This window comes from Myxine glutinosa, chromosome 1 (genome assembly GCF_964187855.1).
Source record: "Myxine glutinosa chromosome 1, kmMyxGlut1.1, whole genome shotgun sequence".
NCBI classification, from domain to species: domain Eukaryota; kingdom Metazoa; phylum Chordata; class Myxini; order Myxiniformes; family Myxinidae; genus Myxine; species Myxine glutinosa.
The window spans coordinates 74,082,683-74,106,208 of NC_136261.1; the positions used below are offsets into that span (position 1 = coordinate 74,082,683).

General features: G+C 43.3%; 1 protein-coding gene across 9 annotated transcripts in view; it reads right to left on the minus strand.

Annotated features, from left to right (window-relative positions):
* LOC137425176 (ERI1 exoribonuclease 3) overlaps positions 1–23,526 on the minus strand; it is a 317,378-nt gene that overhangs the window by 254,262 nt on the left and 39,590 nt on the right. For all 9 annotated transcript variants that reach the window (XM_078773403.1, XM_078773392.1, XM_078773408.1 and 6 more), the window contains exon 2: positions 10,816–11,078. In XM_078773403.1, the coding sequence (XP_078629529.1) occupies positions 10,816–11,073 (258 nt within the window). In that variant the 5' untranslated portion in view covers positions 11,074–11,078. The remainder of the gene's footprint in view (positions 1–10,815; positions 11,079–23,526) is intronic.

Sequence of the window (23,526 nt, forward strand, 5' to 3'; positions counted from 1 at the left end):
TGGACAGATGAGACCAAATTAAAGCTTTTTGGTGAAGCACGTCATCTCTATGTTTACAAAAAACAAAATGAAGCCTTAATAGAAAAGAACACCATTTCTACAGTCAAACATGCAGGAGGTTCAGTGATGTTTTGGGGTTGCTGTGCTGCCTCTGGCACTGGGTGCCTTGAATGTGTGCATGGCATCATGAAATCCAGAGATTACCAAGACATTGTGAGTGGGCTTTCACTGTTTAATCCTGTGAGAAACAATATTCCGTGGGAGCCAAACAGTTCAATCTTGGTTTCATCAGACCACAGAATCTTGTTTCTCACAGTCTGAGAGTCCTTTAGGTGCTTTTTTGCAAACTCCAAGCCGGCTTTCATGTGTCTTTCACTGCAGAGAGGCTTCCGTCTTGCCACTCTGCCATAAAGCGTAGATCGGTGGAGTGTTGCAGTGATGGTTGTCCTTCTGTAAGTTTCTCCCATCTCCACACAGGATCTCTGGACCTCAGCCAGAGTGACCATCGGATTCTTGGTCACCTCTCTTACCAAGGCCCTTCTCCCCCGATTGCTCTGTTTGGCCGGGTGGCCAGCTCTAGGAAGAGTCCTGGTTGTTCCAAACTTCTTCCATTTAAGAATTATGGAGGCCACTGTGCTCTTGGGAACCTTCAAGCAGCAGAGTTTTTTTTTGTAGGCTTCCCCAGATCTGTGCCTCGACACAATCCTGTCTCTGAGCTCTGCAGGCAGTTCCTTCGACCTCATGGCTTGGTTTTTGCTCTGATATGCATTGTCAGCTGTGAGACCTTATATAGACAGGTGTGTGCCTTTCCAAATCATGTCCAATCAATTGAATTTACCACAGGTGGACTCCAATCAAGGTGTAGAAGCATCTCAAATATTATCAAGAGAAATGGGAGGCACCTGAGCTAAATTTCAAGCATCATAGCAAAGGGTATGAATACTTATGTCAATGTGATATTTCAGTTTTTTCTTTTGAATAAATTTGCAAAACTTTCTAAAATCCTGTTTTCTCTTTGTCATTATGGGGTATTGAGTGTAGATTGATGAGGGAAAAAATGAATTTAAACGATTTCAGCATAAGGCTGCAACATAACAAAATGTGAAAAAAGTGAAGGGGTCTGAATACTTTCTGAATGCACTGTAAAAATATACACACACCTGAGATGATGGATGGCTGTGGCACATGCGCACAAAATAATGGCACTGCAGACTCAATGTGGCACATAGAACCAGGGGAAGACATAAATGTCAAACAAATTACACTCAACTAATAAAGAGCCAATAAAAGCGACTTACATACAGTGCAATAAAAATAATAATAAAAAGGAGATAGGTACATGTAAGTCACTTTTAAAATCCGAGGTATTTATGTCTTGAATCACTTGTCGAGGAAACGAGCACACTAAGCACACAATGGGGCGACGCGAAGTGCAACGGGCCAAGTGCTCGTAAATTGTAACAAACAACAGTGCAAACTTTAAATAATATTGCATCGTTACCCGCAGTCAATTCAGCATTATGGTCTCTCACACTCAACTGCGTCGGACCAAGACGTGTGCCAAGTGGTAGGTGGAAGGATTTAGAGGAAGCGAGAGTTTGAAGGTCATGACTATACCCTTCCCTTTTACATCAACTAAGCCCCCGTGTGAGGATGTACAGCGTATTTCAGTCAAGTTTGGATGTGGCATCTCAACGAAAACAGCACAATACCATTATTATGATTAATACTTTGGGGTGAGTGGGGAGGTTGAGAGAGAGAGGGAGTGGGCAGTGAAGGAGAGGTTACAATACGTCTTTAGCCCCTCAAACCGGGTCTGTACAGTCTATTTAAGATACTAGTACACCAACGGGAGCAGCAGGAAGAAGTGTCATGTTAGTGTCCGCTGTGGGGTATATAGATCTCGGCTCGTATGATGCCTTAATAACGTCAGGTTTCCTCCCTTTTAGTTTTGTGTTAAGCAGCATTAGCCACTGTTTCAAAAGGTAACTAGAAAGCATCTGAAAATGCAAAGTCCGTCCGCGTCCATTTGTATTCAGACGTCTTCTTCTTATTTCATATGTTTAAAAATAACGAAAAGTTTAAAAAAATAGAAAATGAAAATTTATAATTTTATACAGCCTTGACCTTTGAGCTTTAGATTTAAAAAATCAGCTTCTCGCTTTTCATTGGTGGACCAATTCAGTGACCCAATATAAAAATTCTTAAAATTTCAGGCCAATCGAATAACAATTGATTATTTTATGTGATGCTTGACCTGTAACCTTTTGACCTTTTGCCAAAACTATTAATTTGCCTTCTCCATATTCTCAAAATAAAGATTTGTTGAAAATTTGATGGTAAAACTCAAATGGTAAATTTAAATTTGCGGTCAATTGGATGAACATTGATGATTTTTATACAGCCTTGATCTTTCAGCTTTAGATTTAAAAAAACAATCAGCTTCTAGCTTTTCATTGGTGAATCAATTCTGACCCAATATGCAAATTCTTAAAATTTCAGGTCAACTGGATGAAAAATGACAATTTTATGCAACCTTGACCTTTGACCTTTTGATCTAAAAACAACAATAATTGACTCCTACCTTTTGATTAGTGAACCAATTAATTGACCATATATGCAAATTCGATGCATTTTAGGTCAATTGGATGAAAATTGGTGATTTTACCCAATCATAACCTTTGGCCTTTTGATCTAAAAAAAATCAGCTTCTAGCTTTTGATTGGTGGACAAAGTTCAGTGACCCAATATACGAATTCTTAAAATGTCAGGTCAATCGAATAACAATTGATTATTTTTTGTCATGCTTGACCTTTGGCCTTTCGACCTTTTGACAGAATTATGAATGTGCCTTCTCCGTATTCTCATAATAAAGTTTTGGTGAAAATTTGATGACAAAACTCAAATGGTAAATTGAAATTTTGCACTCAATTGAATGAAAACTGTTGATTGTATACAGCCTTAACCTTTGAACTTTCGATTAAAAAAACAATCAGCTTCTAGCTTTTGATTGGTGAATCAATTCTGTCACCCAATATGCATATTCTTAAAATTTCAGGTCAACTGGACAAAAATTGATGATTTTATGCAACCTTGACCTTTGACCTTTTGATCTAAAAAAAAAATCAGCTTCTAGCTTTTGATTGGTGGACCAAGTTCAGTGACCCGATATACAAATTCTTAAAATTTCAGGTCAAGCGGATGAAAATTGATGATTTTATGTGATGCTTGACCTTTGACATTTTTACCATTTGACAAGATTATTAATTTGCCTTTTCCATATTATCATAATAAAGCTTTGATGAAAAGTTGATGACAATAGCTCAAATGGTATAAAGTTATAGCCTGGACACACACACACACACACACACACACACACACACACACACACACACACACACACACACACACACACACACACTATTACACATACACACACCCACGCACAAACATGCAAACACACACACACATATATATATATATATATATATACACACACACACACACACACACACACACACACACACACACACACACACACACACACACACACACACACACACACACACACACACACACACACACACACACACACGATTACAAAACCCCATCTAATCAAATGTTTGTGTTTATTGTTGTTTTTTTTACTTCTGGTAGGTTTGCCTCACAAAAAGTCACAATAACATATTTACCTCCATCACGGAAGGTTATGTTTTCACCCCTGTCTTTCTGTTTGTCTGTCCATTTGTCTGTTTGTTTGTGAACAAAATATCTCAAAAAGTTGTGGACGGATTTGGACGAAACTTGGTGTACAGGTTGTGTGTGTGACATGGAAAAATAGATTCGATTTTGGTGAAGACCCGGATCCGGATCCAGCTAGTATAATTTTTTAAGTGATTCTTCACCATTGAGTGATATGGCCAACCAGGTGGAGGTATGCTCGCTACTGAGTGCCGTTCTAGTTACCCTGCGCTCACGAAGCGAAAGGCAGGGTTAAGCATTCGGGTGTGTACGTACGTCCGTGTCTGCATTTTAAGATTTCATTTTCTCGGCAACCGTTGGTCCGATTGACATGAAATTTTCACCACAGGAGGGCCTCCTCCTGTAAAATATTTTAGTGAATGTTATGACGCCACAGGTCACGTGGTACTGGCGCCATCTTGGAAAAACCAAAAGACTTTGCACCTCGATATCTCAAAAACCGCTGCACATAAATAATTGAGACAGATCTCATTGCAAAGAACTCTCCATGCGGAATAACATATGTGAATGATGACGTCATAGGTGCCGCTGTTATGACGTCATAATTCGACAAGTAAAAAACTTTATCCGATCAGGATGAAATTTCTTGAGCATATTTTTGGTATAAATTGATGCAGAAATAAAATGATAATTACGTCGTAGGTCACGTGGTTCGGACGCCATATTGTTTCAAGTGGAAAGCCTGAAAAACCACTAAAATCCAATTTTCTCCAAAACGACTGAACAGATCAAGGCGAAACTTTGCAGGCAGAATCGCATACCCATGACGAACAAAAAAGTCATGAAGCATGACGTCATGTGTCACATGGTTTCGGAGTTATGACGTTTTTAAGCATAAACTTTTAAAACCCAGCTCCTCCCTCATTTTTGACCCCATCGCGGGGAAACTTCACAGATGTGTTCAGCATATCAGTCTACTAAAATTACCTTTTGGAATTTGCGATAGGTGACGTGGTTTGGCAGATATAAATAATTAAACGAAAATACTTTAAAAAATTATAACTCTTGAACCGCTGCATTGATCGACGTGAAACTTTATATTATAGTAGAGGTAATGAAGTGTAACAAGTGTGCAAAAATTCAAGATGATTGGATGTACGATTTGGAGGCTAGAAGTCGTTATTGCGTTAAAAAGAAGAGTATTCTAGAGTGGGCATGGAATTAAGTATCACACTGCACATGACGAGCAGGCAAAGTACGGAGCGACCTCACGGGGTCATTTTGACCTCAAATAAAATTCTGATTTCAGATTTGTCAATCGCTGAGGTATATTAACACACGACCAAAACAGATCTGGCGAAATTCCGACGATTTTTGACGAAAATATGACATTTGTGTCTGCATTTCAGTAAAGTAAAGTGTGTGCCGTGTCAGCATTTAAAAAATTGAAACATGGCTCATTGTAAAGAACTCCATATGGGGAATAGGTGTTGTTAACGATGACGTCATTGGTGCCATAATTATGACGTCATAATTTGACAGGGACAACGCTTAGTCTGATCAGTTTGAAATTTATTGAGCATGATCTATGCAACAATTATTTAGAGAATATAAATTTATGATGTCATTGCTCACGTGGTCTGGCAGCCATATTGGATCAAAAAAAAAGAAACGTTCAAAAATAGAAGAGTTGGCTTGCACCAAGTTGACTGCACAGGGTAAGTATTCTATGAATACCATCGTTATTCATGTTAACACAACGTTTGTCCAAGGAGGAAAAACCCTTGGGGAGAGGGGATATTATTTGTATTAATATTGTTTTGTAATAAACTTAATATCATGCTATTATCATTGGTGTTGTTATTACCTTTGTAAAATCCTAAGGTGCTGGGTTCGAATCCCGTTGAATTAACGCCAGGTGGGGTTGACTCAGCCTGTCATCCTTCCGAGGTCGGCAAAATGAATCCCAGATACCTGGTTATAGAGAGGCATTACATCAGCGGCAGACGTGCCCACAGAAAAATGATGCAACCAGCAGCCGGGTGGCTGCACATGAACCACCCACCCACCTTAATAAATAGAAGCGGCCTTGGAAAAACGTCACAATTAGATATCTAAACACGGATATACACCTTAACATGGATATCGCCCGAGGTGGAATAGCCCTTTGGGGAGGAGGCAAATGAGGTCGCTATAACTTTTTTTTTTTTTTTTTTTTTTTTTTTTTTTTTTTTTGTTTTGTTTTGTTTTGTATACAAGATCGAGGCTCGTGAAAGAGCGAAAATTAATCACACAGAAAGACAGACACATAAAACAAATAACATCGGGAGCGGTAGACAAGATGGGGAGAGAGGGGGAAGGACACAAACACAACATTTGAGAGCAGGGACCGAGAGACATGGAGACATCGAGGGATCTGTGGGAGGGAGAGGGCTTTGGGGGGGAGGCATGTGAAGGGGGGAGGCATGTGAAGGGGGGGAGGCATGTGAAGGGGGGGGGGGTGGGAGAGGTATAAACATATGGACACTGCCAGGATTTCCAGGAAATAAGTTGGAATTTCAAACAAGGTGGATCTGGGGTGAATTAGTGGGGGTAGAAAAGATCAAGGTTATGGATGGGGGAAGATAAGAGATGGTGGTGAACAGCTGTTTTAAAGACCTGGAGGGAGGAGAGGGATTGAAGGGAGTGTGGGAGTTTGTTCCACAGGCGGGAGAAAAGAGGAATGAAAGAGTGAAGGTGAGCAGAGAGCCGAGATTTCGGCAGTTTAACCATCAGAGGGTTGCTGGCAGATCTTGTGCGACCTGTAGGAATATTTGGGGGACAGAGCACGGAGAGAGCTGGGGGAGCAAGGCCGGAGAGGAGTCGGTAGAAGACAGAAAGACCACCTACCTGCCTGCGGTGAGTGAGTGAAAGGCCCTCAGAGATAGCTTCATCGCGGGAGATTCCAATGATTTTGAAAGCTTTGGATTCAACAGCGTGAAGCCGAGCCAGGTGTGAGGCAGGAGCACCAGCCCATAGGGGAGAACAGTATTCCATTGAGCTGCGGATGAAAGCCTTGTATGTGGTGAGGAGCTCAGGTGTGCCGAGGAAGGACTTCGCACGACGGAGGATGCCCAGTCGGCGACTGGCTTTGGAGGCCAGCTTGGAAATGTGGTTTTCCCAAGAAAGATCATGGCAGATAGTGAGACCCAAAAGCTTGAGTGACAGAACTTCTTGGAGAGGATTGTTGAGAAAGTAGATGGGAGAGTTGTCCAGTCGATCTTTTCGGAGAGACATAGTAAGAGAGTGAGATTTGGCAGGATTGAAAGACATGTTCCACTTGTTTGACCAGTCTGTGATTTTGTCCAGGTCTTCAGAGAGTGAGGAGGCTGCAGACTGCCTATCTGAGGGAAGAGGAATGGAGCGGCAGAGAGTGGAGTCATCAGCAAAGAGATAGAGAGGATTTTCCACAGAGTCAGAGAGATCATTGATAAAGACCAGAAAAAGCACAGGGCCCAGCACACTTCCTTGGGGAACTCCAGCCTGAACAGGAAGGGGAGATGAGAGAAATCCATTCAGGGCCACACGTTGACTACGACCAGAGAGGAAGTCCGCAAGCCATGCATGGAGATTTCCATGGATACCATAGGAGGAGAGTTTGGTGAGCAGAGCTGGGTGCCAGACCGTATCAAAGGCCCTTGATATGTCAAGGGAGACAGCTCTGATTTCCTGTTTGGCATTCAGGACCTCCATCCATTGTTGAGACAGCAGAAGCAGCATGTCCAGAGTAGAGTGACCTGGTCTGAAACCAAATTGATGATCAGAGATCAAGCCATTGGAGAAGAGGAAAGATTTCATATCCGAAGCAATGATGGATTCCATGACTTTGCTGATAATTGGGAGCAGGCTGATTGGTCTGTAGTTGCAAGGATCTGTTTTTGCACCTTTTTTGTGTAAAGCGGTATGTTAGCTGATTTCCAGGATGCTGGCAGATGACCTTGAGCAAAAGATAGGGTGAAAAGAACAGAGAGAGGGTGAGATAGAGCGGCAGAGCAGGATTTTAGGACCCGTGGGCTGATGCCGTCTGGTCCAGTTGCAGAATCAGAGTCGAGGTTTGACAAAAACTCCTCCACCTTGTCAGGAGAGAAGGACACAGAGTCCAGGAGCATTTGGGTTCGACTGGGAAAGGTGGGAACAGAGAGAGATGGGTTTGGGACTAAGGATTTCGAGGCGAACACAGAGTTGAGGCATTCGGCTTTGTCACGTGCGATGTCAACTGTGTGGCCATTTGAGGTAAGGGAGGGGATGGAGGGGGAACAAACACCAGAAACGGATTTGACCAGACGCCACCAGGATTTGGAGGAAGGAGACAGGTTTGAGAGTTCATTCTTGAGTGAGGAGAGATAGTGCTTCCTGGCACTCCTGAGGGTAGACACACACTTGTTCCGAGCTTGGTGGAAGGAACTGAGATTTCCTTCAGTTGGATTAGCCTTCCAAGAGGCAAAGGCAAGTTGTTTCAGGGCAACTGCCTCACCACAAGATTCAGTGTACCATGGACGGGAGGAAGGGTAAGACAATTGAAGGCGAGATGGGATAAATCTGTGCATGAGAGAGATCAGTTTGCTTTGGAAGAATTCCCAGGAAGAATTGATGTCAGAGGCAGTGGAGATGGGAGACCAATCCAGACGATTGATGGCTGCTTGAAGACCGTCCCAGTCGGCCTGAGTGAAATGCCAGACTCGCCGACGCTGAGGAGGCTCTCTGAGAATGGCCAGAGAGATGTCCACTTTGACAAGCACATGATCAGAAGAACCGATTGGAGCAGAAGAAGAGCAGCAGACATTAGCAGGGAAGTTTGTCATAACCAAGTCTAGAAGAGAAGATACTCCATTGGCTGAGATCCGGGTCGGGAAATTGACAGATTGTGTCAATCCCAGTGAGTCACAGAAGTCCTTTGCTGAGGTGCCATGACTAGTGAGAGAGGAACCCACACCCAACCAGGTGGCATGATGACAGTTGAAGTCACCACATATGAGGAAGAGAGAGTTGGGATGAGTGGATAGAAGTTGGTCCATGTTGTCAGACATTGAAATGTAGATGGAGTCATCACTGTTTGGGGGACGGTACAGAACACATATGAACAAAAGGTGGGAGCGGAGAGGAAGCCGTAACCAGAGGTACTCCTGCGGGTGAGGAGGAAAGAGAGCAGTGCAAGGAGAGTGAGGAAGAGAGTTTTTGACAAAGATAGCCACCCCACCACCAGGCCGAGGCTCAGGTCTATCATACCGGAGGAGGGAGTAACCAGGAAGAGATATTAAGGAATCAGAGACATCTTGAAGGAGGAAAGTCTCTGTTAAGCAGATCAAGTCTGGATTGTCAGAAGCAACCTGTATGGAGAGATCAGTCAGGTTTGAGCGAAGGCCCCGGATGTTTGAGGTCCATACCGTTAATGAAGAGAGAGGGGGAGGAGTAGGGTAAGATGAAGGATGAGAGGGGGAGGTAGGGAGAGCAGTTGATAGTGTTTCAGATGTTGCAGAAGAGTTCCAAGAAAGGGAAGGATGAGGAGGATGAAAGGTTTGCTGGTGAAGGGATGCGGCACAGTGAGGGGTTGTTTGAGGGGGGGCAGAGGAAAGTAGAAGGTTTGGGGGGGTGGAGGTATGAGATAGAAGGGAGACGAAGTGGGGAGGAGGCAGCTTGGAGGAGGAGGGGGGAGGAGAGAGAATTGGAGAGGAATGGTATGGGGGGAGAATTGAATGGGAGGGATTGGGGGGGAGTTTTGAAGGGGAGGAGTGAGGGGGGAGTTTAGGAGGGGAGGGGCAAGGGGGGAGTTTTGGAGGGAAGGGGAAAGGGGGGAGATCAGGAGTGGAGGGGCAAGGGGGGGGATTATGAGGGGAGGGGCAAAGGGGAAGTTTAGGAGGGGAAGGGCAAGGGGGGAGTTCAGGAGTGGAGGGGCAAGGGGGGAGTTTAAGAGTGGAGGGGTAAGGGGGAAGTTTCGGAGTGTAGGTGCAAGGGGGGGGATTTGGATGGGAGGGGCAAGAGGGGAGTTTAGAAAGTGGATGATTAATGAAAGACGAACATTGATAACAAATTGGGTTTGTTGTGATTTTCAAGTTAGCAATCCGGTTCAGGATGATGGAGGAGGGATGGAATGAATGTGAATTTAGACCATGTAGTGAGGGAGACGTATAAGATATTGAATTTCTTTTTTTTGAAGTGGAATGAGTTGGAGAGGAAATTGAGAAAAGCCTTTTAAATAGGAAGAAAAACAGCGTGTTGTAATATACCACTGAATAAAAAACAGAAGGGGAAAGGTTAAACATATTTAAAAATATTTAAACAGAACTATGAACAATCTTATATGCACAAAAATACCAACGGGGGGAGAGCCGAGAGGGACCACCACGAGTCACGTGAACAGGGCAAACGGTGGATGGCAAGGAGATAATGGGGGTGGGGCGAACAGCACACCTGGACAGAAAATACAGGATGAGACAACAGTACACGTGGAGAAAATAAAATAAATGTTTTTGGTTTTTTTTGTTTTTTGGGGGGGGGGGGGGTGGGGAATTAGAACGTTAGACAGTATTATGTTCGGGGTAGAAGGGAAAAAACCAAGAGCCAAGCAAAACACACTTAAGTTCCATCATGTGATCCTCTTGTCAAGTTTGGTTGGCCGGGTCATAGCGAAGACTTTAAAAATGGTACGTTCTGCTTCTTTGCTTGACGTACATTATATAAAGGATATAACATTGCGGATGGAAACCATTGTGCAGGCTTCATGAACCTTATGGCTTCCTCCTGCGTTAATCGTCCTCATATGAGAATTCATATTATAACAAATGCCGTGTGACCTGGTGTTCCGAGTGGCTGTCCGATCACCGTTTGACACTCAAAGTCGTCAATAAAGCAGTCAATGCAATTTAACATCATCTTAACGTGTGGTTTCAACACTTAATATCACTAAAAGAGGTGACAGATTCAAATCCCCTGTTCCAAATCAATGCACCAATTGTGTACTGCAGTCCTGGTCCTTCCTCTAGTTTAAATAATAAAACTCATTCATGAATCTCATTCACTTCTTAAAAAATATACAAATGGAGTGCAGGAAGATCTGAGAATATATGGAGAAAATACCTGGGGAACTATTTGCTTGTGATGATCACACGTTGCCTCAAAATCAAGTACCAGGAAAAAGTCGAAATCCTGGTCAGCAGGTGGGAACGAGCGAGGATAGCCTTTGTGTCTTGGACACAAGGTGGTCGCAGTAATCGCCGAGTGTTTGGTACTTGTGGAGTTGAGCATTTTATGGGCTGCGAAGCTGGAATGAGTGCCACCAGTAAGAGGTCGCAGCCCACAACAAAGGAGGAATAATGGCTTCCTGACAAGAAGCATGTGCCCTGTTGGAGATAAAGAGTTTACAAATTTTCTTTTACTTTTGTACGTTAAAACATCTACGCAAAGGAATTCAGCCCTTCTTGCCAGTCACGTACCTTTTTAAATGATTCAACTCACATATCACCAAACAACGAATTCACTTAACCCACATATTAGGCAAGCATATGAATCCAATTTACTCCATTCATAAGCATGCAGTATTTGGCCATTCAATGGGCCAAACTGGCTCACCAATGACCTTCAGGGAGGAGACAAACTGCCCGTCCCATCTGGTCCTGTCTGCCTGAGGTGCCAGTCCATGTACGGTGGCTGACTGTTAATGCCCTCCTGGGAAGGCAATGGCAAACCACCCAGCATAATCCATGCCAAGAAACCACTTCGGGAGCCCCAATGCTCCATAAAGAGTGGGGTACTTCTCAGATCTCATCATCATTAATGCCCTAAGGGCAACTTAGGATGAGCACCACCCAAACCCAACCTATGAATTGCAGTGCTGGGCAAAAATCACAACCAAAACTCAAACGAAAACAAGCCATGCATCACATTTTACTAAAAAAAAAAAAAAAAAAAAGTCACAATGTTTATAAAGAGTGTGCCCAGCTAATCCTGCATAATACACAATAATAAACAAGAAAAAGAACAATCAGAGATTGCAAACCCTCACCAGGATGTATTTTCAGCGGTTTTTAAGGCTTTTGTGTTAAAACAAATATGGCGGCCGAACCACGTGACCGATGACGTCATTTTTTTTCTAAACTAATTTATTCCTGGATTATGCTCAAGAAATTTCATCTTGATCGGATGAAGTTTTGTGCTTGTCGAATTATGACGTCATATTATGATTATGACGTCAGGCACCTATGACATCATCATTAACATATTTTATTCCCCAGGGAGAGTTCTTTACAATGAGCCATAATAATAATAATAATGCATTTATTTTATATAGCGCTTTTCAGGAAGCCCAAAGACGCTTTGACAGAGTGCAAAACATAATGCATAGCAAAACATAAAAACAATTGCAAAAAAAAAAGAATCAATAGGGAAATATTCAAAGCACAAAGGAGGGAGAAGGAGAGGAGATAGTCAGGGGTTAGATGCTGTGGGTTAAATGTTGAATGCAGTGTTGAACAGGTGGGTCTTGAGTGATGTTTTGAATGTGGTGAGTGAGGAGGAGTCTCTGATGGTGTGAGGTAGCGAGTTCCAGAGGGTGGGAGCAGCGATGGAGAAGGCCCTGTCCCCCCAGGATCTAAATTTGGTCCGGATGGGGGGGGGGGGGGGGGTCAGGAGGTTGGTACCAGCAGAGCGGAGGTTGCGGGTGGGAGTGTGTCTGGAGAGGAGGTCAGCCAGGTAGGATGGGGCCAGGTTATGGAGGGCTTTGTAGGTCAAGAGGAGGATTTTGTACTGGATTCTCTGGGAGATGGGGAGCCAGTGAAGCTTGTAAAGGACGGGGGTGATGTGGTCACGGGTCCGGGAATGGGTGAGTAGATGGGCAGCGGAGTTCTGAATGTATTGGAGTTTATTGGTGATTGTTGAGGGTGAACCATAGAGGAGGCTATTGCAGTAGTCCAGACGGGAAGTGATGAAGGCGTGGATGAGGGTTTCTGCAGCCACGGAGGAGACGGATGGACGGAGACGGGCGATGTTTTTCAGGTGAAAGAAGGCCGACTTTGTGATCTGTTTAGTGTATTTGTCGAAGGAGAGGGTTTGGTCAAAGATGATGCCAAGATTCCGGATGTGAGGGGAGGTGGATACTGGGAAACCGTCGATGTTGAGGGCAAAGTTATGGGTGGACTTGGTGAGCGTTTTTGGGCCAATGATGATTATTTCAGATTTATCACAGTTAAGTTTGAGGAAGTTGATTTGAAGCCAGGATTTTATTTCAGTGATGCAGTTTGTCAGGATAGAGTGGGTGGCGGTGGAGATGGACTTGGTGGAGATGAAAAGCTGGATGTCATCGGCGAAGCAGTGGAATTGGAGACCATGACGGCGGATTAAGTGACCGAGGGGGGACAGGTAAAGGATGAAGAGGAGGGGGCCAAGAACTGAACCTTGGGGGACACCTTGGGGGAGGGGAGCAGTGGGGGATTTGCAGTTATTGATGGAGATGAACTGACGTCTGTCAGAGAGGTATGATTTAATCCAAGAGAGGGCAGTGCCGGTAATGTTAAAGGTGGTTTCAAGTCGGGTGAGGAGGATGGTGTGATCGATGGTGTCAAAGGCGGCGCTGAGGTCGAGGAGGATGAGAATGTTGAGGTTGCCAGCGTCAGAGGAGAGGAGAAGGTCGTTGGCGATTTTGAGGAGAGCAGTTTCAGTACTGTGGTTGGAGCGGAATCCGGATTGGAATGTTTCATACAGGTTATTGGCAGAGAGGTGATGTTTGAGTTGAGTGGCTACAGCGCGTTCCAAAACCTTTGACAGAAAGGGTAGGTTGGAGATGGGTCTGAAGTTATTTAGGGTGTCAGGGTTTAGTCCAGGTTTTTTCAGAATGGGGGTAACAGCAGCAATTTTGAGGGATGGTGGGACGATGCCTGTAGACAGGGAGGAGTTTATTGTTGCAATGATAAGTGGAGAGAGAGCAGGAAGGGAGGCCTTGATAAAGCTGGAGGGGATGGGGTCAAGATCAAGATCAAGCCATGTCTCAATTTTTTCTATTCAGCACTTTCGGAGATATAGAAGTGCAAAGTTTTTCGGTTTTTCCAAGATGGTGGCCGAACCAAGTGACCGATGATGTCATCATTATTTGTTTTCTAAACTAATTTATTCCTAGATTATGCTCAATAAATTTCATCTTGATCGGATGAAGTTTTGTACTTGTCAAATTATGGCGTCATAATGGAGGCACCTATGACATCATCATTAACATATTTTATTCCCCATGGAGAGTTCTTTCCAATGAGCCATGTCTCAATTTTTTCTATTCAGCACTTTCAGAGATATAGAGATGCAAATTTTTTCAGTTTTTCCAAGATGGCGGCCAAACCACGTGACTGATGACGTCAGCATTATTTTTTTCCTCCGCCAGTTTATGCAGACATGGTGCTCAAGAAATTGCATCTTGATTGGATGAAGTTTTGTACTTGTCGAATTATCGAATTATGACGTCATAAGCCTTGGGCTGAGAGAGTTAAAAATTGGGCACAGTCTATTCCAGGGCAAGACAAATATGTGTGTGAAGTTTGGCGATTCTATGCACAACAGTGTAGACGTAGTACTGCGCACAAACAGACAGACAGACCAACCAACCAACATACTTGCCGGAATCTTTTCCGGCAAGTAATGAAAAATCGGTCAGAGACCGAGGACTTGCCGGAATGTACTTTTCTTTTTTTTGATTTGCCAACCACTCCCTGCCATTACGGTCGTCTCTCCAACGCACAATCCCACGAGATATGCGGAAAGGACGACCCAAAACCAATTATCTTCTTTTTGATTCGTATATCAACATCATTAAAAGTAAATAATGACCTCTGCCAAAGTTCAAACGACGTGGGATTAATCCCTACATGAGAGAATTCCACATAGCTGTTTGGGTGGTGTATAAGCTAACACATCGGTCTCCATCGATCTTGCCAAGGCCATAACACCTATCGGCTCAAAATCCTTTTAACTGTTGACTTGGTAGTTTTTACAATGAAGGAAACATGTATAGGGAGTACATACGACATACGGATTGTGAATGTGACAGCTCTGAGGCGTGTTCCGCTTCGCATTGTAGCGACGGCGAGCACCAACATGGCGGCTGTAAGATTAAAATCTGGCTTCAAGCTCCCTCACCACCCAAAGCCTTCAACCAGACATATTAACACGCTCCTCCCCCTTCACTCCCGTTCTTCAAAGTAAAGCGGTAAAAATTGTTGTATCGCCATTATATATTACTAGCAACGGTACCTGCCCTAAGGGCGGGGCTTCAATTTGATGTTCAATTCAAACGTTTTGGGTGACCTTGAGCTTGACCTTGGGCCTAGAGTGTTAAAAATTGGGCACAGTCTATTCCAGGGCAAGGCAAATATGTGTGTAAAGTATGGCGATGCGATGTGGAACGATGTAGACGTAGTACTGCGCACAAACAGACAGACAGACAGACAAACCAACCAACCAACTTGCCGGAATCTATTCCGGCAAGTAACAAACGGACTCAAATGCAATACCCTCTCCTCTGGCGAGGGCAATAAGGGAACATCTATATATTACATAGGCAAATATGGCGGACGACAACGTTCATATATGCTTTATTGGACGTCCCTTCTCTCCTCTTACTGTCTTCTCCCAAAAACTTATTTCCCTTCCATCCTTCACCCTTCCACATCCCCTACCCTCCTTTCTCTTCCAGTTTACAATTTAAATCCGATTAATTGAGCCTACCCAAAAAGCACCACATGGACATTCAGATGTATTCCTGCTTTTGATCAATCCAATGAGGTATGGCCCATTCTGCAATCAGAATCATCTGTATTCTACAGTCTACACTCCTTTGTTTAATGATGGTAACGACTACCTTACATTTCAATTTTACAGACATTCTCAAAGGGTCCTTGATGGAGATCTCTCACACGCATTACTGTGCTTCGGCCTAGCTGGAGCCCTTAGCATCAGCACACTGATCAACTCAATCACTTAGAGAAACCAAAATCCCGTGTCACTGAAAACGCGGAAGAAATAGAGGAGCTAGAGCAGGCAGGAGCAAGGCCAGAAAAAGAGAGGACAGAGGAGAGAGGAGAGAGGAGAGAGGAGAGAGGAGAGAGGAGAGAGGGAGAAAACTTCTCGAAACACCACAGTAATGATGGTGTAGATGTGCATTGATATTACACTCGCCAGAGGAGTGGGTATTGAATTTGAGTCCGTTTCTTACTTCGAAAAAAAATGTTTTTTTGACAAGTATGTTGATCACTCCAGTTTGTGTGTTTGTCTGTCTGCGCACTTATTCTTGCCTACAGGTCACAATTTTAAACTGATCTCCATCAAATTTTAAACTCCACCGAATGGTGGAGTTGGTCGTACGACAGAATCCTATTTATTTTTGAGGTCAAAAGGTTAACATAGGCCAACGGTCAACCACTGTATTTCAAATTTCTAAAATCCTCAACTTTCACCCGATTGACTTGAAATTTGAATAGGATTTTCACATCAGCGAACTGAATTCAACCACCAACTACTTTGGAGATCAACATAGGCCAAAAGGTTAACAACCTTTTCAAATTTCTAAAATACTCAATTTTCATCCGATTGACTTGAATTTTGAATAGGATTTACATATCAGCTAATTGAAATCAACCACCAACTATTTTTAAGATTAACATAGGTCACAGGGTCAACATAGGCTAAAGGTCAATAACCATTTAAAATTCCTAAAATCCTCAATTTTCATTCGATTGACTTGAAATTTGAATAGGATTTTCATATCAGCGAACTGAATTCAACCATCAACTATTTTTGAGATCACCATAGGTCACAAGGTCATCATAGGCCAAAAGGTCAAAATAGGCCGAAGGTCAACCACTTTTTTCAAATTTCTAAAATCCTCAATTTTCATCTGATTGACTTGAAATCTGAATAGGATTTGCATATCAACTACTGAAATCAACCACCAACTAATCAAAGCTGGCCTCCAAACCCAGGCATGGCTCGGGTCCATAGAACACCTTACCCAGCACAGTTTTGAGAACAAGAGCATGGGTTGCTTTTGGGTTGGGTTCAAAGACTACCTTACCCAGTGCAGTCTTGAGAGACAAGGGCATGGGTCGAGTTCATAGACCTCCTTACCCAGCACAGTCTTGAGAACAAGGGCATGGGTTGAGTTCATAGACCTCCTTACCCAGCGCAGTCTTGAGAACAAGGGCATGGGTTGAGTTCATAGAACACCTTACCCACTGTAGTCTTGAGAAACAAGGGCATGGGTTGAGTTCATATAACACCTTACCTGGCGCAGTCTTGAGAACAAGGGCATGGGTTGGGTTTGCGAGCAGCAAATTTGATTGGTTGTGATGACGTAACATTGTGCAATATTTTGTCAAACTACTGCTAAACGAAAGGGGTTTGAAAGTGCCAAAAAGACGATTTGTGCTCTACAGTGGTCATGAACATCATTCAATTGAAATAAAATAAAGATTCTAAAGGTGGTAGAAAAAAACGTTCTTTCGGAAGTTTACCGCCATTGATGCAGCGTAGTTTACACCACCATAACACGTTATATTAGTTCTTCTTGCTTGCTGTTTGTGTCCTTTATGAGTTTCTGACATCCTTAAAACAGTAAGTTTCCTGTTTGGAATGATTTTCAGATTTGGTTGACGGACAGACAAGCGGACAGATAAAACAATTATCTCACTCCTCTCTGCATATGCACGATTGGGACAGATTCAGACACAAAATACAGCTACACTACAGGTTCGTTTTCCGATTCATGTTCCAATTCGTGTTCAAAATATAACATCCAATTGAAATCAAGTTGTCCACAAGGGGTAATAATAATTTAACTCAAATCAGTCCTCAAATTGCTTGGTTCCACATGCAAAATACTATTTTAACATCCGTGTGCACTTCTTTGTGTTTACAAAGACTAGGCTTGAGGTGAAAGAATGGGGGTAGAAGGTACTGCACTGACTTTGAAGCAATGGGATAACAGATGGATGCAACTATGGGATGAACAGGAGGAGAGAGAAGAGGGAAGGAAACATCAATCTGCATGTAGATGGGAAGAGATAGGAGAGGGTTAATGAGGATAGAAAATATCATGTGTAGGGATGGAAGATGACCTGAGATGGTGGTGTGGTGATGGTGATGACCAAGTTGAAGCGCTGCAGGGAAGAGGATATTGATCAGACTCAGGAAAGAGGTTCCACAAACGCGAAGAAGAGAGGAGCAGAAGCATGCACTGAGCCTGCATTTTGGGGGTTTCACAAAGAGGGGGTTGCTGCAAGAAGTAGTACAAGCTGGAGGGACTGATAAGGTGTAAGAGGGATGAAATAATAGAGGGAGCCAGACCTAAGTAGAGGCAGAAGAAAACAGATGGCACCAACCTGTCTTTGATGAGAGAGCAGCAGGGTCCTGTGCCTCCACCTGTTTGTGGGAGATGCTTTGCCCAGGAGAGGCCATTGTTGACGGTAGAGACCCCTCAGCTATGGCCTCTACTGGGCAGACCATGTAATCAAAGCTGGCCTCCAAACCCAGCTTTGTCTTGGTTGTTTTTATTAATTCTCAAATTTGCAAAGATTCAGATGTACAAGTTCTCAGTGGTAGAATAGATTATTGTGTGCCTTCTCAAAACATATTCACAATGAACATGGACTTCCCTAAACCACCTTACCTCACCATTTTATGCCGACTTGTTAAGAAAATTACTTGTGCTCTCCCTGCCAACCATGGCTCACTCCCTGCCATTGCCAACTAGATGTGACTCACTCACGATCGTCACCATTCCATATCCGGCTCACTTGATCTTGGTGTCGAGGAGGTCCTGGTTTTCGAATGCTCCAGTTGGAGTTATTTGGGTTTATTTGTAATTGTCTTGCTACCACTTCCTTCTCACATCTATGCCCAGTCTCTGCCCCTCCATAAGTGTAAGTCACAATGTTCTGCCAGAAACCCTTTCCTTGTTACCCTACCCAAGTATAAACTCAACGCTCACGTCCATTCTTTCAAAGCGCCTATTTTCTTGCCTGTAGAATGTCTTCCTGAGTCCATTGTCTCGATTTCTTCCATGTGGGATTTCAAGTCTGCTGTCCCCACCTCTTTGTGGTCTCTCCTACTTCCAATAATGAGCTTGATCACACCTGCCAGGACCTTGTGCCCACTGTACATGTACAAATCCCTTCCTTCTGGCAGTGGTGAATCTGTTTAATATTGCATCACTGTAAATTAAATTTGTCCAATTGTGTTGGAAAATCCATTGATGACAAGAGATGGAGGTGCACTACTTGCTTGAAGCCCCGGAGGGAAGAGTGAGACGGAACAGTCTCTGGCAAGGTGGTTCCATAGACAGGAGAAGTGAGGAATAAAAGAGATGAGGTGTGCAGTCAGCTTGGATTTTGGAAGTTCAATGAGGAGGATGTTATTGGAAGAATGTGTGCATACTGGAGTAGATAGGGAGGGTCGGAGGACTGAAAGAGTAAGGAGAGCAATATTGGAGAATAGAGGGCCATAGACCACCAACCTGACAGTGATGTGACAGCAACAGACCCTGTGCTTCAGCCTCATCACGGGAGAGTCCAATAGTTTTGAGAGCGTTAGATTCCACAGCATCCAGAAGAGACAGATGGGAAGCAGAAGCACCAACTCATAGCGGATTCCATTGAGTACTCAGTACTCCATTGAGCTTTAGACAAAGGCCTTGTAGACTGTGAGTAGCTCTGATTTATCCAAGGAAAAACTTGGATCGATGGAGGAATCCCAATATGCGGCTGGCTTTGGAAGCCAGCTTTTCTCTGTCTCGTCTATCTCTCTGTCTCATCACTACTGAGTAAAATAATTAAGTTATCTGTTTAAGCCATCAAGCTCCTGAGGGAGTCCTAGGGTATTTAGTTGTAATTCATTTGTTATAGTTCTGATCGCTATTTGTGGCCAGGCTCTTCTTCTTCCCCTCCCTTCCCACCTAATAATCCCCATTTTTCTCCTAATAAACCATTGCTTGTTAATGATAACTTGTGTCATCAGGAGCAGGCTTCCTAGTAAATAGGCAATTGGCAAACTTCTAAGGTGAACCGCTTGACGGCTTGCCCGGCCAATCATGCCAGGCTGTGGCCATGTGTTTTGAAACACTGATTTGTGCCAAATTAACTCGGAAGACATGGAGAAATTTCCATCCCATCCCAGGGGGTAGAGTGACCATAACAATATAATATACAGTATATTCCTTTTGATGGACCATACTTTTTACAGGCCTGTTGTTGGCTTTAACGGTTAAGGTGGCTGGCTTAAGATCGCAAGGTCCTGAGTTCAAGCCTCTGTCCACCGTTGAATTAACACCAAGACTGACTGAGCCTGTCATCCTTCTGAGGTCGGCAAAATGAGTACCAGATGACTGGGAAGAATGAGCCATTCGAGTATCCTGCGTCGCCATGGAAACCCATCCAGGATTGTGCCCAATAGCCAAGAAACTGCTTTGGCAGCCGGATGCATCTGAGGATGTAAATAGGAGTGGTCATCATCATCATCATATTCTTTACAGAGTGTTAATGCGCCTGAAGCAGTTTCTTGGCAAGCGTTATAGTGGGTGGTTTGCCATTGCCTTCCCAGCATTGTTTTCCCATTAACTATCCTTTTAAATGCTAAGCATCAAACAAGGAAGCAGCATGTACCATAGTTAAAGTACGACTCCGCCAGGGTTTGAACCACCGACCTCTCAGACTGAAAGCGGACACTCTAACCATTACGCCACAGAGTATGGTTTATACACATACAGTACTATATTGGCATTTTTATTTGTACTCACCGCTTTGCTGACAGGTTTAATCAAAGACGACATGTTGAACGTCCCAAACATACATTCTGCTCTATTCACCCGATCATCTTCCATCTGCTTGGAAGTCAGCTAACATCACCTTCAACAACCATCCTTGCTGTTTACAAATGGTGTGAGCCAAAATCACTTCCGTTTCGCTGCAAAGCTCAGTGTTGGAAGCTTTGGTTTGAACCTCCACTTAAAATTATTGAAAGTAAACATTTTGAAAATTACCGAATTATGCTCATTCAGATTTTAGCATCACCATAATTTACATTTTGTTAAGTTGTTTAGAGCTTCTTTCTTGAAGATGATTTGTAATACCAGCTACCTTTGGGTGGTTCTTGTAGTTTGTTGCAGCATCATTTTACCTATGGTTTCATAACATGTGAGCGTACTTTATCAGGGTTTCCCGGTAGCGGTTTTGAGAACGTTCACTGTTGCGGTTTAATAAAGAATCGACTCACAATTGAAACATCTCGGACATCTTTTCTTCCATGCTAAAACTTCATTTCATGTGACAGGAAAATATCTGAGTTCTTTCCTGAGTTGACAGCCAAACCCGGCTCGACTCTGACTTGGCTCGGAGGTGCAACTCACCGAGTTCGGGAACACCGTTCAGGTACAGCACCATACAAAACCCCAAGGATCATCGAATAGATAAACCTAACTTGGCAGACGATAGTGAGTAGAAGGCAGAAAAAAGTTTCATATAATGATGGTATTATGGAAACGTGTGTACAAAGGAAATAAATAACCTGCTAGGGCACCAACAATACCAGGTCCACACAATGAAGGGAGTAGGTGAGGACTTTGGGCAGTATGAGCTAATTGTGGCTGCAGGATGACGTAGCACATGCTGGCATGGCACAGGGCGAAGGGCAGCACGGCGATCGATGGTGAAGAGGAGACATAGCAAGCTGTCCAATCTCTCAAAGTAATCCCTCTCTGGCAGTGACCAAACAGAGAGAGAGAGATGTTGGCGCCTCTGTACCAAAACATAATCTGGTGTGCGCATGTATGTACATGACCTTCATTACTTGCAGGGCCACCCTCATGCATGGCAGGTCCCTCTCATTGGCTGCCCACTGTTGTGGGTGGAGCAATCTTTCAGACCATTCCCACCCTGCAGGGCAGTCCCTATTGAAAGTGGTCCGTCCACTCAAAGCCTCCACAACTCACTTTACCGCCATGGATTACGGTCCGCCGGCCAAACAGTTCATGATGGGAGTACTTTAAAATGTGCTAAGTGTTTGTTGGGAATTTTGTGCACTTCTTGCCCAACTACAGGAGGTTTTACACCATATAAACTTACCCAATTCTGCTCTATTGTTCACAATCACGACCTCGTCAATGCACATGTTACGTGTGACTTACCCCTGCCCTATCCCAAATACAAGAGTAATTCTACCGAACTAGATCACACGGTCCCTATTATTCTAAACACATTCTAGCTATGGATCCCTCACGCCACCACCCTACCCCCTCCTCCACCTCCCCCTCCCATTCCCCTCCCACCCACCTTTCATCCCCCAATTCCAGGTAACAATAAATTATCCAGTTTTGTAAATAAAGTAAAAAGGCACAACCAACAAACAATTAGAGCTAACCTATGGCTATACTCCAGCCTGTATGACAAAATCCAAACTGGTTGATTAAAAAGACAAATTTCAACAGCAGCAACAACTATAAACCTAGTTGTGACATTGCACATGCTTTACGAGAACGACGGCACTGAAGCTATGGGAGAGTTGCACAAAATAATAAAAGAACAACCATGTGAAAGCAATGACTTCACAAGGAGAATGATACTAGGAGCACTAACAACTGACCCACCCCTCTTTGATACTTGGCTACAGTCACTGACTGTATCGATCAAAACAGCATCCTTTGTGTTCCTGGAATAACAGCCCTTACAGAAAATCACTTTTGGAAAGCACAACTTAAGTCGCAAGCAGGTTGTGACAGTTCAAGTCTGGAGACATGTCCAACAGATCGGGACATGGTAAACATCTGCTTCAGAGGCACAAACGCAGAAACTTGTTTTGCCTATCATCTCATGTCATTTTTGCAAGCGATACATGCCAGAGCTTCTTTGTCAAACTTAAACACGAGAAATAAGTAAATAAATAAATTAATGACTGGGCAAATATTTAGTAAGTAAAGGTACAGGACTCCGTCCTAAAGTGAAGAGGCATGTGTATGAAGCAAAGGAGTTGGGTTGTAATATTCTACCATATATAAGTATATATAAGTATATATATATATATATATATATATATATATATATATATATATATATATATATATATATATATATATATATATATATACAGACTTGGCATTTAATATGGAATATTTTTTTTGTGGGGGTGAACTTACTTTTCAAGATGTCTCAGAACCAAAAGTTCATTGGAATTATGTTGAAATTATTCTAGATTTTGTTAATGTGACCTTTAAAAGAAACAAAAACCACATTTGACATTTCGAAACAAATAAATTGATCCTTGAAAGTGATGTAAACTGATATCGAACTCAATTCATGGACAGTACTGTGTTAAACTTCTGTACGTTTTCCAGAAGTATCTCTTTATTTTGCACATTAGCCAAAAAATGTTTTTACAAAAACAAAAGTTAAATTACGACTGGGATTACGGACAGTAAAATTACAGTTCAGTACTTCGTGTAACCCCCACGAGCATTCAGGAGAGCACGTACACGTTGAGGCATGCTGTTCACGAGATTTGCCAAGGTTTGGACAGGTATCGCTTGCCATGCAGTGACAATAGCCTGCTGCAATTCATGCACAGAGGTCGGCTGCTGGTCCAAGTGGTCGATTTGACGCGTTAATTCTGCCCACAAGTTCTCTATCGGATTCATATCCGGGGACAAGGCAGGCCACTCCATATGCTCTACACCACGGTCAGCAAGAAAGTGTTGGATCATGCGAGCACGATGAGGCCGTGCATTATCATCTTGGAAGACAAAGTTTCCTCGAAAGGCTGCACGAGCAA